Here is a 19,762-nt window from a genome sequence, read left to right as displayed (position 1 = left end):
AAATTACTTGTGTCATGCACAAAGTAGATGTCCTAACTGACTTGCCAAAACTATAGTTTGTTAACAAGAAATTTGTGGAGTGGTTGAAAAACGAGTTTTAATGACTTCAACATAAGTGTATGTAAACTTCTGACTTCAACTGTAGTTTTCCTTCACAGAAAATACATTTGTGCAACACATTTGGCAGAAAATAGCTTAATTTTCATCAGATGACAACAGAAGTTCAATGCTTTTTGACTTTCAGCCACACAAGTAAATGAGCTTACAATGAAAAATCAAGATATTTTTTGCAAAAATGTCTGTTTATCATAGATAGAATGTAGCCAGCTATATTTCTTAATGTTTTGCTTGAAGTGAATTGTGTAAGCTTTCTGTTTGAGAAGTCAAAGCCCTTTGGATGAGTTATCTGTACAGCTGCCACTGCTATCTTTTGATTTCCTTGCGTTTTTTTCTCCTTTCTGTTCTCGGCCCTTCTGCTCCTCCCCATCTTCTCAGAGCAGAGCAGGCAAGACCGTTGCCCTAGCGACTCCAGACTCCACACAGACACAGCATTTAGGCCTACACATGCTGCTTCAGAGCCAGTACTGTTCTTCCTTCAGACAAGCATGCGTCAACGTTTTTCATTGGCACAATGTCTCTCGTTCACATTCGCTTGCAAATGTCCAAACTCACAAAAAATGACATTCGGGAGCTCCTACTTATATATGTATAACTTTTTGAGCTGGATTGACTGTCTTTGCAATTTGTTTATTTTGGTTTGCACATGTTAGCATATTTAGCCTCCATGGAAATTCGTTATTACTGGTAACAGACGCCCAATGGTATTTTTGGCATTTTTGGCGCCCCCTTGTAGTACTAAGCCGATAATGTTGTGAATCCCGAGATGAGAGTATGACGATATGAAAATCTGGATACCACCCTACCCTAGCAGTCACCACCTCCCTTTCTCTATTGCTGTCTTTCACACTCTCTCTTCTCTCTCTTTCTCTCGCTATGATGGAGGCTTAAGGCGTCCGTATGCTTCCCAGCCGAAACAGCTCGGTAAAGTTTGTGCATATATTATATTAACATTTTGTGACGTTTTTGTTCGTTTTGGACTTCGGTGAGGGTTTTCTCGGCTGTTCACACAAATATTTTTCTTGAGGCAAGTCGAAGTTCGGAGTCAAAGTCTACGCCCCTTCGTCGGTGATTGGTCAACAGTAGGGAAGTCTTTTGTCATTCTTTGAAAGACGACTAGTTTTCATGCACATTTTTTAATTGAAAAATACTGCACCAAACATCTTAGTTAGATGTAGAATTGCGCGACTATCTCTTCGGCAAAAACGTAAACATTTGACAGATTTCTTGAGATATTTTAGATTATTACTCAAGTAAAAGTGAGAGTTACCTAGTAAAAGTCTAAAAGTATTTGGTTTTAAATATACTTAAGTATCAAAAGTAAAAATATAAATCATATCAAATTCCTTATATTAAGCAAACCAGACAGCACCATATTATTTGTTTTATTTATGGATAGCCAGGGGCACGCTCCAACACTCAGACATAATTTACAAACGAGAATGTGTTTAGTGAGTCCGCCAGATCAGATGTAGTAGGGATGACTAGGGATGTCCTCTTGATAAGTGTGTGAATTAGACAATTTTCCTGTCCTGCTAAGCATTCAAAATGTAACAAGTACTTTTGGGTGTCAGGGAAAATGTATGGAGTAAAAAGTACATCATTTTATTTAGGAATCTAGTGAAGTAAAAGTTGTCAAAAATATAAATAGTAAAGAACAGATACTACTTAAGTAAAAAATAATCTAAAGTACTACTTAAGTACTTTACACCACTGCTATTAGTTAATTTCAGTATAATGTAAGCGAACGGTATCATTTCAGTTGAGAGTACTAGAGCTTCGCCTGTCTCCCGGAAGTTGATGCTGTTGCTATGCAACCTTTTGCTAGCTTGTTAGCATAACAAATGACTAACACCTCACTCTGACCATTTTACTCCCTCTAGCAGAGCTGGTTAGGCTGTTCATGTTATCCAGAGCGTTGGTGACTGTAACTGTGCTGCTGGCACCAATTTAATTACGTTTTTTTGCCAACGTTTACTAACAACGGCCATATTCAACAGGTGTTGAGTTATTCTGTGCGAGAGTGCTCTGAAATCGGAGTAGATAGCCAGAATTAACAATATCCATTGAAACACACAACGACTATACCACTTAGCTAAGAATGATGTGAATAATCAAGTCAATAAACGTTGGGTAGTTAGTTAAATAGAAGATTACAAGTTCGATTTATTAGTAGCCAACTAACATTAGGTAACTAGCAAACATACCAGTACATACTGCTGTAATGATATGCTATTCAGTTCGTAAGGATAGCATAGCTAACAAATTGTCAGCCAACATAACGTGTAACTTATTTGAAAAGTCATTACTTTATAACCTTGCTCAACATTTTTGATAATTAGTTAAAGCAATGAATTTGTATCCACTCTCGTCTGACTTCGACTGCATATTTTCCGCCATTGTCTTCAAATCTGAAAACGTTGTGAAGCCACGCCCATTCTCTGAGGAATTGCATTATGGGCTCTAAAGCACGGATATAGTGTCCACTGCATTTATACCTCGTATTTTGGCGACAGTACTATTGGTGCTTTTTTTTCTAGTTTTTCAAGTGAAGGTGTTTTAAGGGAGTATGTGAGCACACTTGTTCGGCTCGGCGCCAGCCGAATTGATGCATGCTGACGCCTTCAAGGTGGAGAGAGGAGGGTGAGAGAGTGAAAGAAAGCACCTGACTTATTCATCATCATGGCTAATTTCGTCACCCTTCATCGTAACACAGTCAAACCAGCAATCATCTCTTCTATCACCTCTATACTTAACCTTTTTCATTTCTCTCCATGTTCCAGCTTTGTCTCATTTGTCTGTCCCTTCATCCTTTTCACCCCTCTCTCCTCTGCCCTCTCTGGTATCTCCCATCTCTCTGTGGGGATATGCTAATAGCTTGCAGGGAGAACCTGGGTGTTCTCTCCTGTCCTGCGGAAGAGAAAGCTCCAGACCAGCTCTCAGATGCAGTGTAAGTCTGTGGAACATGCTGGTAGCTCTGCTAACTGCTTAGTCAATGCTTCAGTTAGTCGCACCTTTTTATACAAATATCAATGGCCTATAGCTGTGACTGGAGTTGTTGTAGCTTAGTCCCCCAGTCTGCTTACTTTGAGTCTTAGTGCTGTAACTGTACTGATTCCTCAGTTGATCTTCTCAATGTTTTCCAAAGATGTCAGTGAAAATTAGACAAGATCCATTATGGACTGATATTCCTTTTCTCAAGGGATACTTGATTTGTAAGAGGGCATGACACATTATATGCTCTACGTATTGTTCTAGACCTTTCTTATTTCATCATGTCATGTGTTTCCTCTCATAACAAAAGGGGTCATGGTCTTTTTTTGTTCTGCCTTCATATCATGTCTTTGTTAATATTATTTATATACCTCCTCCTCCCCTTGGGGTTTGTTCCTCTTCATGTTGAATCAAATCATGGCCGGCTGTATAGAGAGAGAGGGGAAGAGATGGGGAAAGAAGGGAGGAGGCGGCTGAGTGACAGGAGGGGGCTCTGGCTTCTCATTTGAGGCCATCTGTCTCTCGTTCACTCCCTATATTCCCACCTCTCTCACTTTCTCTCTCCACCTGAGGGGTCTCCCTGTGGATGGTGTGTTAGCTCTTGCGCTGTGAGTGTGGCGTGTGTGTGCATATGGTGTGTGTGTGTGTGTATGAGCGTGTGTGAGCGACAAGTGTGTATGTGACGTCAAACCTCAGTGCCGCTTCCAACTACGTCATCATAGGCGGTGTGTGGCAGCTGCTGGCTGCTCTTTCTGAAAGGGAAAGTACCGTACGGGGCCACGGTCACTGCCTCAGAGACAGAGCAGCGCTGAGGCTCTGACAGGGCTAAACACTTAATGCACATAATAAGAAAGAAAGGGGGAAAGATGCTTTGGGAGAATATGTCCTGTTGGCAGTGCTGGCACGCTCGCTTTCCACCCACCGCTAACCACCCACTCCCACCCTGTTTTCTGGCTGATACTTACTGCAGATTCATAATTTTTCCTGTCCACTTCACCATGGCTTTTTTGAAATAGCATAGTCATAGAAAGCAATTCTTAGTCACACGCATAGGCCTCCCAGATAGCATTACTAATGAAGAGTTTTGAAAGTGATACCAGGAAAGAACTAACATTCTTTTGAATGCAATGTTGATGTTAGTACATGTTAGTAGTCTACCTCTAGGCCAGGGGTCTCCAACAGGTAGATCGCAAGCTCACAGCCCACTTATGAGTAGCTCGCCAATCTATTCTGTGTTCCATCGCATACTGTCATGAACATAAAGCTCCCGGCTACAATCCAGTCAAAGCCACATTGACATTATCCCACCCTTGGTTAGTCACTATTGGCTTAAAAACCCAAACATAACACAATATCTGCCAATTAATTTCCCATCTGTCTGTTTGGTGCCTGCGTTTGTCTATCACTCTGAATGCAGCCAGTTAGCGACGCTAATGATAACTGTCTTATGGGTAGACAGAAGAAAGACTTAAAAAATAAAAACATCTATTAAATGTTAACTGCAAAGTACTATTACCTGACAGAACTATATCATGATTATTTGTATCAATTGGGTGGTGATTGTTTTGCAAACTCTGCCATGACATGTGCTGCAGCAGTAGGCCACAGCAGAAACATCCTAGACCTACAAATGCCTCTCTTGCTAGATGCGCAATTAAAGGTGAATTACTCTCAAAAATCGAAATGTTATATATATATTTTTTCAGACTTAAAAAATTGTCTTCTGATGTGATTTAAAGGCCCAGTGCAGTCAAAATGTAGTTTTGTCTGTGTTTTATATCATATTGTACAACATCTGATTAAACTTATTTCAGTATTATTTCCTCATAGTTGCTGGTTGAAAATGCAATCTACACAGGACTTTCCAATCATCAGGTTTGCATGGGCTCTAACATCGGCTTTCTATGGTGATGTCACCATGCGGTAAACAGGTTAATAGAGTTCCAAACCTCTCTGCCAATAAGCTCGTTTTTAGTGTGTCCCCCCACACTCAGACCACTCCCAGACAGTCCTAGCAAAATTCTTGCTTGAGATTTTTTTTAAATGTTAAAAAGCTATTTTTTGCCAATTTTAATGGAAATCTATTACAGTAAGGTACTTAATTGTTACCCAGAAATGATATAAAAGCATCTACATTGGGCCTTTAAGTATTGACATGGACTCAGAACATACATTTTCAATGTTTCTCTATGAATAATTGTAATACTGAGAGTAAAACTAATTAAAAAATTATCCCAAACCTGGGAAAAATGTACTGAGAAAATATAATTTAGGAAAATACTAAATATAATTTTATGGGTCCCACTTAGTTATTTATTAAGCATTATTTTACCAGGTATATTGACAGAAAAAAACATATATATTGTACACCAAGGACCTGGGAAGAGTTGCAGGGTAGAGTAGAAGAAAAGAATGTGCCTATTTTTGTATTTATTTAGCTGTCATGCTAGAAAAGATTTGAGACCCCTGCTCTAGGCTGTATTCCAATAGGATTTCACTGCTAGTGTTTCATTTTCACGTTTCTATGGTTAGGCTAATCTATTTTCCAAGCTCACACTTTCTGTAATGTCATTTCCTCCTTTTGCATTTCTAATTTTATTTTCCTGCCTGTCTTGTGTTTTCCTGTCCTGTCTATCTCCCTTGCCTGCCTCTGCTTCTCTCTGTGCTGCATCCAATGGCCCCCTCTTTCTGGCGCCCTCTGCTGTGTCATTTGTGCAGCCCCCTGAGGACAAGACCTGGGTGTACTCCCCTCTGCACTACGGCAGTGAGTCTCAGACCTTGCCGGATGGGGAAGGGGAGGAGAGCGAGACAGTAAGTAGTATGAATTACACCTCCAGTACCAGTGTGTATTGGCCGGCCCGACCGTCATGCCCACTCAGTATGGCCGTGCCAGTTATGACCATTTGGTTCCCCCTTCACCATGCAACACCCAGCATGCTGTTCAGTTTCTTCACAACCCTGGGTTTGTCTGACTGCATGTGGTTTGGCAACTTGGTACATGTCTCCTCCGCTAGGGTTGCAAAATTCCGGTAGCTTTCCCAAAAGTCCCAGGTTTTCCCGAAATCCCGATTGGAAGATTCCCAGAATCAGAAGGGAATAAGCAGGAAATCCAGCGCCTCGCTACCAGGATTTCTGGAGAACCAGGGATTCTTGGGAAAGTAAGCAGAATTTTGCAGCCTACCTCCTCCTGGCTCATGCATCACCATTGCCAGATCCCAAACACACACAGCTACAGTTGTCAATGTCATTTGTTTTTTCTGAAACAACTGACCAACATATAATCGCTTTGACACATACAGTACAAAGCAGTTGGTCAGATGAATGGTGGCAAGTATGGCAATAAATTGATTTGATTTGTACAGTTCCTCTATGAAACCCAATAACTGTTTTCTTTGTTCATGAGTCCATATAATATGACAGTATTGCTTTCAGATGATCCTCTTTCAGCCACTCTGCACAAATGATCAGAAACGACTGTGTTATGACATACCGTAATTGATCCCTTGGTACAAACTCCGTTATATTACTGATGACTTCTATTTCACTAGGTATTTTCAGGGTGCCAAATCCCATGAATGTTCTGTAATTGAGATTTTAGATAAATTATAAATTAAACTCTTATTACTAAAGCTACTATTACAGCTTTGGAAAGGCAGGCATATCCCATTACGGGCTTCTAGTTTACGGCAAGGGTTGGATGGAGATGGATGAGCAATCACTAATTTTCTTCATAAAGAAACGTATATGAATCCATTGACAAATGTCTTGATTAAAGTCCAGGTCACATGTTTATTTGGATAGTCCCATATAGATGATCTACAGATGGTTATACTATCAACAAACTGTCTGTTGATAAGCAACTGCATGCTAAGGTTAGGGTTATTGTTAACCTTTACCCTTATTTTAAACCTGGGCTAAGTATAGGATTAGGGTTAAGTTTAGGGTTAGGATAATGGTTAAGGTTATGGCTAGGGTTAGTGGATAGTTAGTTGAAATGCTGACAGTAATTGAACAGCTACTGAACATCTACAAACCATCTACTTGAAGCTATCCAAATAAAGTGTTACTAAAGGCCATTCTACTCATCTTGTAGGGAAGATTAAATGACCCTATTATGCCCTCTGAGCTTATTTTTTGTCCAGGGTATTTTAACAGTCCTAAGCTGCAGTAGTTGTAGAAGCTCAGAGCTATAGCAGGCTGGCTAACCCTTGGTCAAAGCCCACTGCACTCGTATGTGGCAAGGAGGAAGTGGATTGAACAATCACTCCTCCCCGTCCCCCGTCCCATTATTCTCCATAGAGAAGACACACACACACAGAGAATCATCACTTCCACGTCCCCCAAGGACAGGAGCTGCCAGAGGAATAAGTGGAATCAGAGCTGTGGGACATGGCATTACAGTGCCTAGTGGAAGTAGATTGTCTCCTGGGGTTTGTCTATGCATAGATGAATACAAATATAAAAGCAGTCATGGAAAAATGCATTATTTAGTTGTGTTGAGGGGGATGTTCATTTGAGAGGAAAATACTAAATTTTTCTACCCTCTTATTTTCACTATGTCCTCTGACTTTCCCTTTAAATTATTGATATACCTTTGATCAATAGATTTGCTTTGATAAGAGTTGTACCTCAGTTATATCGTGCTGTGGGGGAAGAATATATTTTATTTTACACTCGACAGGATTATGTGCCAAAGATTTACAACTTCTATTTCTCTCTTTTTTTTCTCCCTCTCTCTCTCCTTCCACCAACCGTAAACACTCCTCTGTAGAGCTGAGAGGATGATTCCGTGGAGAGAGGAGCCATCAGACTGATCCCCGGGCCTCTGATTGGCAGGCAGCGGAAGCATTCCAATCCAGACCTGTATTTTAAACCATGGATACAAAAACAAAACAGACTAAATACTGTGAGGAAACCCCCTCGACATCCCGTAGTCACAGTGGTGATGATACTGTATGATCGATTCCCCTCCTTTCAACCCACCCCAACCCCAAATTGCCATAGCAGAAGAAAAGCAGGAACTCAAATTGCTAGGCTATACATCTAGCATGCCCCATTAAAAACATGGGCATTGAGGCAACTCTGCTACTCCTCTCACATTCCCAAATGTCGATACAGTCAAATGGTCACATTTATTTAATTGATATCATGTTAATTTATATTGTGATTTTTCTTAGTTTATTATTTTGTTGTTTTTTTATCTTTTTTTTGTGCACTTTTTTCAGCCATTTAATACTGTGAATATATTTAGTTATGTTGTGTGCTTCAAATGTAGCTCTAGCAGGAATCTTAATGTTGTTTTGTAGCTCTAGCAGCAATCTTAACGTCGCTATCGAAGTGGTACTTTACCGCTATGTTGAATGGTACTTTACCACTATGTTGAATGGTACTTTACCATTGGAGAGGGAACACTTTATTTCCAATAGATGAAAAATTATCTATAGAATGTGTTTCAGAAAACAACATGATTTGGTAAATCGCATAAGCCTACTGTATTATTTTACAGGTTTGTTTATTCGTTGTTATGTATTTATTTTGTCATTTCTATCACAGTATTGCTAAAGGCTTCTAGCCTCAAAACCAGATCATTGCAACACTAAATAAGGCTGGGTATTGTCAATCATTTCAAAATCCTACATCATTACAATATCTTCTAGAACCGCCCAACTTTCAGAGGAATGCAAACAAATCATTTTCTAAGCATAATGATTCATTGAGCTGTCGTAATGTCATGAAATACCAATATTTCAGCAGTCAAACCTTGACTCTGAATGTTAGCTCTGCTGGAGGGGATTTAGGCTAATGGATTTGATTACTTAGGCCAAAAAACTCACAGTATCACATGTCCAGAATTAATTAATACTTCTGTTATTTAGTAATAGTTCATCCGAGAGGGATTTCAGGCTGCTCTTAGACAGCACTTTTATGTATCAACCATCATCAGATGTGAAAGTGAGGTCTTCATCACAATCATCTGGTATAGGATTAGTGTTATAGTCTTTATGCGAATTCCATGTTTTAAGGTTTAAGTTGTGTTTCAATATGTTTTATTCTTTTTCTGTTTCACACTTGGCTGTTTAAGTTAGTTGGTGTGTTTGTATGTCTGTGCGTGACGGAAGGCGTCAATGTCAAAACGTGTAAAATACTGATCATTCTATCATAATGTGCAGTGGCCAGTTGTAATCAGTTGCTGTTGTCCATGTCATCAAGAGACCATAGCAGCAGTATGTTGTACAGTACAGGTGTAGTCTTAGTTAGTTTTAATTGCCTTATTGAGAAATTAAAACGTATCATATCAATGTTTTTTTCATAGTAGTGCTGTTGTATTTATTATTTTCAAGTCTTTTTTTTCAATACTGTAGTTGTGAGCCAGAAAATGTGTATATACAATTATAAATACATATATAAAGAATATATAAATATATTTTCCATTTGAATTGGAGAATATTATTTTTATTTGATTACATTTTTTGCTGCTGGCAGGAAATGATTAAGAGCTACACATGATTTACTGTACCATGTTCTTCAAGGTGTTGACACGATGCAGCTCGATTTATGGTTTATAAATCACAGCTGTTTTCTTTTTTTTTAATGTATGATATCCATTACTGAAGAGTTGTCAGTTTTACTGTACCAGTTTAGTGTACATGTTTTCAAATCACAGTGTGCCCTCCTTCGCAGAGACATAGCATGGTTTAAAAATGAATATGCATATCAGAAATATGTATTCATGTATATCTGTGTATATTCATCTATTTATACATGAGGATAAATAGATGGCTGTATGTCTGTGTGTGTTTGGACTCTTACGATGAGAATGAATACAAAATAAAGCAGTTCTATGTCTATGATATAGTGTATTTGTCCATGCTTCCAAAGTTGTCTGTTGACTTCCATGTCTATATTGCTGATGTTTGCAAGCAAGGGAATTCCCTCCATGTGTCTCTTGTGCTACTGTTCAGCGCATGCTGTGAAAAACATAATTGTGCAGTGCTTGATTTGTGTGGCCTTTTCCCACCTATTCTGCAAGAAGGCTCACAGAAGATACATTTTAAGATAAGCATATTGACCAGCCTAGTATAGAATTCAATATTTTCAACTGGTGAGAATAGCAACATGATGTTCAAGGCACGCTCCCCAAGAATATCTTTCTTTTGATTTATGCCATCTTATCTGAAGCAATACTGGTGAATGAGGAAGGTATAAAGAAAATGTTTCATAACACTACTATGATTGGGTCCTCATCAAAACAGAAATGTTTGAGTCTACCAGTCAGTTGTCATCTGAGCTAATTTATTACACAAATGGAGATCATACTTACTGGACTGTTGTTTACACTTTACAGCTTTTTGAAAAATAGTACTGCTATAACACAATACAATACAACAGAGGGAAAATGTTCAAATGTGTTATGCAATCAATCATGTTTTTTTATCATGTCAAATATGAGGTCCTTAGGAAATATTTTGACATTGGTCCATAATTTCCCTGTTCTTACAAAATGCTCTCAAAAGCTGTTCGCACTGTTACCTGCCCATATACTGATACAGCTACGACCGGAAGTGACTTTCGTAGCGGGTTAGGAGAATTAACATAGCAGGTTGGGAGAATTAGGCTAACGTTATTAAGGGTTAGGGCTTTGGAAAATGCTCTCCTAACCTGCTACGAAAATCACATCCGGGTGTAGCTGTATCAAAGTGGCGTGAAAAGAGTGTCTCTCATATTGTGGCTACATGATCTTGGTTTTGATTGTTTTTGTCTTTTTGTTAGTATTTTGCTTGAATGTTTTACATAGAGAAAATATGCCCTGTGAAAGAGCCCTCTCATTTAAACAGCTATATCAGAGTGAAGTGACATTAAAATGTATTGTCAACCGAATTCAACTGTCAAAAAGCAGGGATGAAATTCAATTGTACAACCTTCTCTTAATTTATGTCAATCAAAAGGTGGGGGGAAAAAAATAAAGTTCCAAAATGAATGCCAACATAAATTTTGTCTTTCTGTCGGTGACGTGTTTTCAATATGGTGCTTTAAATGCCGCATTCACGTGCTACTAGGAAATTTCCAACTTGTTAATCGGTTGTAGTTATACATGTGCCCCGTTCAACCAGTTAGCAAGTCGAAAAATGTCTACGTTTCCTAGTTCCAACTAGCATGTGAACGCGGCACAAGATAACTGGGAACTCGGAAAAGAAACGAGGTCAAATCATAACGTCAGTGATCTTCAGGTCAGAAAGTTGGAGCTCTAAAAAGATGCCTGAGTTTCCGACTTCGAATTTCGAGTTGGAAGACCGTTCAAAAGGTTTTTCCCAGTTGGAGCTTGTTTTCTTCCGAGTTCCCAGTTCTTTTGAACTTGGCATTAGTCTTGCTAACACCAGGGGGTATTCATTAGGCCTACCCCTTGCAACGTAAACAGTTTTCCGTTTAAATCAAATTGTATTTGTCACATGCTTCGTAAACAACAGGACTAGATTAACAGTGAAATGCTTACTTATGGGCCCTTTCCAACAATGCAGAGAGAAAAAGAGAAATAATAACAAGGAATAAATACACAATGCGTAATGATAACTTTGCTATATACATAGGGTACCAGTACCGAGGCAATGTGTAGAGGTAAGAGGGAATTGAGGTAGATATGTACAGTGCATTCGGAAAGTGTTCAAACCCCTTCACTTTTTCCACATTCTGTTACGTTACAGCCTTATTCTAAAATGTATTCAATTGTTTTTTCCCCCCTCAAATCTACACTGAAATATCACATTAAAATAAGTATGCAGAGCCTTTACTCAGTACTTTTTTGAAGCACCATTGGCAGCGATTACAGCCTCGAGTCTTCTTGGGTATGACGCTACAAGCTTGGCATACCGGTATTTGGGGAGTTTCTTCCATTCTTCTCTGCAGATCCTCTCAAGCTCTGTCAGGTTGGATGGGATTGTCACTGCACTGGTATTTTCAGGCCTCTCCAGAGATGTTAGATCGGGTTCAAGTCCGGGCTCTGGCTGGGACACTCAAGGACATTCAGAGACTTGTCCTGAAGTCACTCCTGCTTAGGGTCGTTGTCCTGTTGAACGGTGAACCTTCGCCCCAGTCTGAGGTCCTGATAGCTCTGGAGCAGGTTTTCATCAAGGATCTCTCTGTACTTTGCTCCGTTAATCTTTCCCTCGATCCTGACTAGTCTCCCAGTCCCTGCAGCTGAAAAACATCCCGACAGCATGATGCTACCACCACCATGCTTCAACATAGGGATACATATTGGCCAGGTGAAGAGATGTGCCTGGTTTCCTCCAGACGTGATGCTTGGCATCAAGGCCAAAGAGTTAATCTTCGTTTCATCAGACCAGATAACCTTGTTTCTCATGGTCTGAGAGTCCTTTAGGTGCCTTTTGGCAAACCCCAAGTGGGCTGTCATGTGCCTTGTACTGAGGAGTGTCTTCTGTCTGGACACTTTACCATAAATGCCTGATCGGTGGAGTGCTGCAGAGATGGGACAACTTTCCAGAAGGACAAATCAAATCAAATTTATTTATATAGCCCTTCGTACATCAGCTAATATCTCGAAGTGCTGTACAGAAACCCAGCCTAAAACCCCAAACAGCAAGCAATGCAGGTGTAGAAGCACGGTGGCTAGGAAAAACTCCCTAGAAAGGCCAAAACCTAGGAAGAAACCTAGAGAGGAACCAGGCTATGAGGGGTGGCCAGTCCTCTTCTGGCTGTGCCGGGTGGAGATTATAACAGAACATGGCCAAGATGTTCAAATGTTCATAAATGACCAGCATGGTCAAATAATAATAATCACAGTAGTTATCGAGGGTGTAGCAAGTCAGTACCTCAGGAGTAAATGTCAGTTGGCTTTTCATAGCCGATCATTAAGAGTATCTCTACCGCTCCTGCTGTCTCTAGAGAGTTGAAAACAGCAGGTCTGGGACAGGTAGCACGTCCGGTGAACAGGTCAGGGTTCCATAGCCGCAGGCAGAACAGTTGAAATTGGAGCAGCAGCCACGGCCAGGTGGACTGGGGACAGCAAGGAGTCATCATGCCAGGTAGTCCTGAGGCATGGTCCTAGGGCTCAGGTCCTCTGAGAGAGAGAAAGAAAGAGAGAATTAGAGAGAGCATACTTAAATTCACACAGGACACCGGATAAGACATGACTCCAGATATAACAAACTGACCCTAGCCCCCCGACACAAACTACTGCAGCATAAATACTGGAGGTTGAGACAGGAGGGGTCAGGAGACACTGTGGCCCCATCCGATGATACCCCCGGACAGGGCCAAACAGGAAGGATATAACCCCACCCACTTTGCCAAAGCACAGCCCCCACACCACTAGAGGGATATCTTCAACCACCAACTTACCATCCTGAGACAAGGCTGAGTATAGCCCACAAAGATCTCCGCCACGGCACAACCCAAGGGGGAGCGCCAACCCAGACAGGAAGATCACGTCAGTGACTCAACCCACTCAAGTGACGCACCCCTCCTAGGGACGGCATGAAAGAGCGCCAGTGACTCAGCCCCTGTAATAGGGTTAGAGGCAGAGAATCCCAGTGGAGAGAGGGGAACCGGCCAGGCAGAGACAGCAAGGGCGGTTCGATGCTCCAGAGCCTTTCCGTTCACCTTCACACTCCTGGGCCAGACTACACTCAATCATATGACCCACTGAAGTCTTCAGTAAAGACTTAAAGGTTGAGACCGAGTCTGCGTCTCTCACATGGGTAGGCAGACCATTCCATAAAAATGGAGCTCTATAGGAGAAAGCCCTGGCTCCAGCTGTTTGCTTAGAAATTCTAGAGACAATTAGGAGGCCTGCATCTTGTGACCGTAGCGTACGTGTAGGTATGTACTGCAGGACCAAATCGGAAAGATAGCTAGGAGCAAGCCCATGTAATGCTTTGTAGGTTAGCAGTAAAACCTTGAAATCAGCCATTGCCTTAACAGGACATTTTTGGGTTCTAGTCAGGATTCTAGCAGCCGTATTTAGCACTAACTGAAGTTTATTTAGTGCTTTATCCGGGTAGCCGGAAAGTAGAGCATTGCAGTAGTCTAACCTAGAAGTAACAAAAGCATGGATACATTTTTCTGCATCATTTTTGGACAGAACATTTCTGATTTTTGCAATGTTACGTAGATGGAAAAACGCTGTCCTTGAAACAGTCTTGATATGTTCGTCAAAAGAGAGATCAGGGTCCAGAGGAACGCCGAGGTCCTTCACAGTTTTATTTGAGACGACTTTACAACCATCAAGATTAATTGTCAGATTCAACAGAAGATCTCTTTGTTTCTTGGGACCTAGAACAAGCATCTCTGTTTTGTCCGAGTTTAAAAGTAGAAAGTTTGCAGCCAACCATTTCCACAGAGGAACTCTGGAGCTCTGTCAGAGTGACCATCGGGTTCTTGGTCACCTCCCCGACCAAGGCCCTTCTCCCCCGGGTGGCAGGCTCTAGGATGAGTCTTGGTGGTTCCAAACTTCTTCCATTTAAGAATGATGGAGGCCACTGTGTTCTTGGGGACCTTCAATGTTGCAGACATTTTTTGGTACCCTTCCCCAGATCTGTCTCGGAGCTCTACGGACAATTCCTTTGACTTCATGGCTTGGTTTTTGATCTGACATGCACTGTCAACTGTAGGACCTTATATAGACAGGTGTGTGCCTTTCCAAATCATGTCCAATCAATTAAATTTACCACAGGTGGTCTCCAAGTTGTAAAAACATCTCAAGGATGATCGATGGAAACAGGATGCACATGAGCTCAATTTCGAGTCTCATAGTCTGAATACTTAAGTAAATAAGGTTTTTTGTTTTTTATTTTTAATACATTTGCAACATTTTCTAAAAACCTGTTTTTACTTTTTATTATGGGGTATTGTGTGTATATTGATGAGGTAAAACAAATATTTAATTAATTTTAGAATAAGGCCATAACGTGCAGGCCTGGGCAACTCCAGTCCTCGGGGCCTGATTGGTGTCAGACTTTTGCCCCAGTCCCAGCTAATGATCTTCAGTTTAGAATGCAATTAGTTTAAATCAGATGTGTTTGCTAGGGATGGGGGAAAAGTCTGACACCAATCAGGCCCTCGAGGACTGGAATTGCCCGGGTCTGCGTAACGTAACAAAATGTGGAAAAAGTGAAGGAGCCTGAATACTTTCCGAACGCACTGTACATATAGAACCAAACGGAAGTAAACAGATTTAACGGAATCAAACTGGGAGCGACGTATCTGAATTTGTTCAATAGAAACTCTCGTTTTCCGTTTGGAATTAACTGTTTCTGTTGCAAAACGTTTAGCAACAGACCCCAGCAGCCCTACGTTCCTGAAGGGCGCTGTGTAATCACGTGGGTCGCGCGTCAGCCATTCTACGTTTTCATACCGCTACATTCGGATCAAGAACCAGAGCTAAAAGGGCGGGAATGGTCGATTGGAATTATAGAATCATAGGTCAGGTTTCCTTGGAGAACAACATACATTTTCAAAAGTAGTGATATTTTAGGAGCCGTATCACTATCGCATTTTGGAACTTTTTTATTTTGTAGAAATGTGGCTAATATAATCTAGCTATCACATAATTTGTCTAACAATGACAATTGGAAGTATGCTATTTTAATCAAGCTATAGGGTTATTCACCCATTTTTGGCATGATGATGGACAACGGAGACTTCACTAACACTCTCTACACATTTGAGGACCTGTCTTGCAAGGTTTGTTGTCCTCTCATCAAAACTTTGTTCATTAGCAAATATGTTTATTTTATATGTATTTTAGTAACTGTATCTGGTTTGTTCCAGGGTCTTGGAGACAAAATGTCAAATGCAAGCAATAGTAGATGCTCAAGTCCAGCAAATGGAGTTCTTAGTGATGAGGGAAATCAACCCAGTGGTAAAACTAACATTTTATTGTATTTGGGCCTTTTGGATACAATTCTACAAATGCATATAACAAATATTAAAAAATCTAATGTTAAAGTTGAAGGCTAATTCACTCTTTTATTTACTAGAATCCCATTCTGTTATAATAAGACAGCTTCATGATGAAATAGACCAGTCCAAAATGTCATACAAAGAAGTAGAGGCTATGGTCCAAGCCCACATGAAGGTATGATGATGATGCATAGTAGCAAATGACTGTTTGACTTCTTTTTTTTAAATGGTTTTCTTTAGTATCCAGTAATGTTTTGTGTTCTCAGCCTATTTTGGATCAAATTCGTTCAGATGCATGTAAATTGGTGATTAAGTCATCAGCATTGAAGGATGGCTGTCACAGGAAAGACCAGCAGGACAGACACATTCTCTTACACATCCCCTCCCTCCAAGAGCTCCTTTTGAAATTAGCCTTTACCAAAAACTCGGTAGGTATTCTGGACGTGTTTCCCTCTTGATTTAGGACTGTGTTTTTGATGTGAGGCTATAGGATAATTTCCATAGTCATATATGACCATCATGCATGTAACCTCTGTGCTTTGTTTGACTGAAGGATGACGTGCAGAGTTACCTGATCTCGTCCGACCGAACATTCCTACTCTCTGAGAACGATGCCCTGAAAATGGAGCTCAGAGATGCCAAGTCTCGACATGAGACTGTGATGAAGAGCCTGCACCTTTCCCTTCACTCTGCTGAACAAGAGAATAAGAGCTCTAAGCTCACACTCCAGCAGAACCTCAGACTGTCTGAGGGCAAGGTAAACTCCATGGAGCAGAAACTCAAGGAGTTTGAAAGACAGGTCCTGTCCTTGCAGCACAATCTCATGGGCTCCAATGAAAGGACTCAGAGTCTGCAGAAAACCCTCCGGTTCTCTGACAATAGGCTCCAGTCCCTTCAGCAGGACCTGGACGAGTCTGAGAAGAGAGGCCAAAGCCTGCAGCAAATACTTGGGGACTCCCAAGAAAGGAACCAGACTCTGCAACATAACCTGGCTTCCTTTGAGAAGAACAACCAGTGCCTTAGCCAGAACCTTAGCGCTTCAGAGAAAAAGGTTGATGTCCTTCAGCACAGTAACTGGAAGTCTGAGGAAAGGGTCAAGTCTCTGCAGCAGACCCTCGGCTCTTCTGAGGAAAAGGTCTCTCTCCTGCAGCAGAGCCTGAAGTCTGAGGAGGAGAAGGTCTTATCCCTCCAACATGACCATTGGGCCTTGGATGAGAGAGCCCAGTCCCTGCAGCAGAGCCTCAACTCCTCAGAGGAAAAGCTCCAGTCGACACAACATTGGCTCAAGGCTACAGATGAGAAAGCCAAAGCCCTGAAGGAAGCTCTCAGATCTTCAGAGGAGAAGACCCAGTCCTTACAGGAGGCCCTGGGGGTCAGTGAGAGCTGGATCAGGGCAACCAAGGCCCAGCAGCAGTCTCTGGAGAAATGTCAAGAGGAGCTGGAGGAGAGGATCAAGAGTTTGATGCAGACTCTCAGGGCCACTGAGGTGGAGCACCACAGCACAGTGCAGGACCTGCAGGTGGGTCTTCAGAGTGCCAGGGAGAAGGTGGAGATTCTGCAGGATGCACTGAACAGGACTGAGTCTGGGCATGTGAAGGAGGTGGGGCAGCTTCAAGAGAAACTGAACAGAGCTGCAAAGAAATTGTCTTCAAGAGAGCAGGAGCTGCACAGCCAGAGTGAGTGAAATTGATAATTCTGCTTTGTCAATGTGAAAATCCACCAAAATAATGTTTAAGATTATATCAGATGTTTCCTTTTAACTGTGTAAACCTGATTTTATATTGGTTCTGTTAGTTGCTGCCTTGAACACTAAATTGCTGGAGGAGCAGTCAAAGGCAAGCAAGGACCTTGAAAGATCCATTAGATATGAGAAAGAGCTGCAAGACACTATCAAGATTCTCAGGTAAACACCAGCACACACACACAGACTTTCCTTTATTGACACAAATAGTCACCCTAGCCAATGGTTGGACATTACTCACTCCCTTATGTCCCCTTTCTCCACTCTGACAGGAAGAAGCTGAGAACTCAAACTGAGGAGAAGGGGTTTGCTCTGAATAGCCTGAGGATGTGTCAGAAGGACCTGGCGGATGTACACCGCCACCTACAGGCAGACCTGCTGAGGTGCAGCCAGGTCTGTGGCAAGGAGAAGGGACCACAGCACTTAGCCCCCCGCAAGGGTGGCCTGAAGGAGGAGTTCTTCCACCTGAGAACCAGCCTGCACTCCGTCCTGGAGAAGGAGGCTGGGAGAGACGACCCAGGGAGGCAAGACTGGGTGCAGGTGTTAGACGAGAGCAAGGACTGGGAGAAAAGGGCAGAAAATCTGGTGAGACTGTAAATAATGGACAATCGATACACATTGGTATATTTTGCTCACGGCACGGTTGCTCAGACTAAAGAATCACTTTCAGTGTATTGCTACTATACTTGTTACATTACCTTAGTAGCATAATTGAATGAAGAAGCACAGCTGAGGTTTCACAGTCCACAGAAAACTTAGAATTTCTGCATCAGTATTGCAATTTGACGAAGTTGTTGGCTTTATGTACCTTTTTTTCTGCAGGTGGACAGTTTAGATTCTCTGCAGAGTTACCAGCTGCTGGAAGAAGGAGGGGATGAAAGGTACCAATATAGAGCAGGAGCATGGAAAAGTGGAGCATCACCCTCCATCCGTTCCCCTTCTGCTGTGACGATTTCCCAGAGGAACCTCTTTACGAGGCCTGCTTCTCCATATCCCTATGGGTAATCTAATCCACATCTCTGCATAGATTTCATAGTTTAGCCCAGATCTTTTCTTTTCATGCTCAATTTGTTGTCTCCCAATTTGCTGTCTCCTGGGAGAGTGGATAGAAGGTTCTGGGGTTTTATGCTTTTACATTATTGAGTGCCATTACAGATCTGTATGTATTGTTTAGTCATTTTTTCTTCACAGGCAATATTTAGGCCTTGAGAAGAGGCTTGGGTCTAGCTCCCTCCGTGGGTTGAATGATTCTGAAGGCATGCAGCATTTACTAACAATCCAAAAAAGACTGAAGAACCTCCAGTCAGGTAAAAAGCAATTACGTTAAGCTATCACAAAGAGAATATGTAGATGACATACATCCAGGCTCCACCCTGTCGTCAACTCCAGGTCAGTCATAACAATGGAACTTTTTGATAGGAAAAAAGGATTCACAAAATTAAGAGACCATTGAATTACAGAAAGGCATATTTTACTAATTATATGGCATGATATCCCATTGTTTTGCTTTCGTTTACTCAACAAAAGCTTAGAGGCCTTCATTATGACAGAAGTAGGCCAATGTTTTCCCTTGTACTGGCATTTATTCCACCAAATTATTTGATTAATAATTTTAGACTATGAATTAAACTTTTCGCTGAATTGTAAGTTATGAATGCAGTATGAATTTGTTTTGTCTTAGTTGAATTCCAGAGGAATATCAAGGGTTTACTCCGGACGTCATAGCACCAGCAGCGAGACTCTTTTGGACCATTGAATTACTTTACAACTGAGGGGAACCCCATCATTTTAATTTACCAGACAATTTGAGAATTGTTAAAATAATCCGAATGAATTCATGGCAAATAAATCATTGGTTCTAGTCCATTTTTGTTTGTGTTTCATTTTCAATAATAAGATCACATTCCTAAACCATCAAATTCATGTATGAACTGAAATACTGACATTGTGGAAAAAATGATTGCTCAATCCACATTTTCTAGAATGTAGATT

At 41.2% G+C, this 19,762-nt stretch overlaps 2 protein-coding genes across 6 annotated transcripts in view; both read left to right on the top strand.

Moving 5' to 3' along the window:
- pip5k1ca (phosphatidylinositol-4-phosphate 5-kinase, type I, gamma a) overlaps nucleotides 1–9,962 on the top strand; it is a 106,159-nt gene extending 96,197 nt beyond the window's left edge. For 3 of the 5 annotated variants that reach the window (XM_071345016.1, XM_071345015.1, XM_071345018.1), the window contains 2 exons: nucleotides 5,830–5,922; nucleotides 7,883–9,962. In XM_071345016.1, the coding sequence (XP_071201117.1) occupies nucleotides 5,830–5,922; nucleotides 7,883–7,888 (99 nt within the window). In that variant the 3' untranslated portion in view covers nucleotides 7,889–9,962. Of the gene's footprint in view, nucleotides 1–2,994; nucleotides 3,068–5,829; nucleotides 5,923–7,882 lie in introns of all 5 variants that reach the window. The other 2 variants (XR_011668288.1, XM_071345017.1) reach the window with 2 other exon arrangements.
- Nucleotides 9,963–15,523: 5,561 nt separating this feature from the next.
- LOC139540938 (interaptin-like) lies at nucleotides 15,524–19,636 on the top strand. Its single transcript, XM_071345014.1, has 10 exons — nucleotides 15,524–15,810; nucleotides 15,898–15,988; nucleotides 16,107–16,204; nucleotides 16,296–16,457; nucleotides 16,583–17,705; nucleotides 17,824–17,932; nucleotides 18,043–18,355; nucleotides 18,593–18,771; nucleotides 18,962–19,077; nucleotides 19,452–19,636. The coding sequence occupies exons 1-10, from the start codon at nucleotides 15,748–15,750 to the stop codon at nucleotides 19,493–19,495; spliced, it is 2,298 nt and encodes a 765-aa protein (XP_071201115.1). The 5' UTR covers nucleotides 15,524–15,747; the 3' UTR covers nucleotides 19,496–19,636.
- The last annotated feature ends 126 nt before the right edge of the window (nucleotides 19,637–19,762 follow it).

Source organism: Salvelinus alpinus, chromosome 16 (assembly GCF_045679555.1).
Source record: "Salvelinus alpinus chromosome 16, SLU_Salpinus.1, whole genome shotgun sequence".
NCBI lineage: Eukaryota > Metazoa > Chordata > Actinopteri > Salmoniformes > Salmonidae > Salvelinus > Salvelinus alpinus.
Note: the sequence above shows the minus strand (reverse complement) of the source record. Positions and strands in the feature narration are given on the sequence as shown.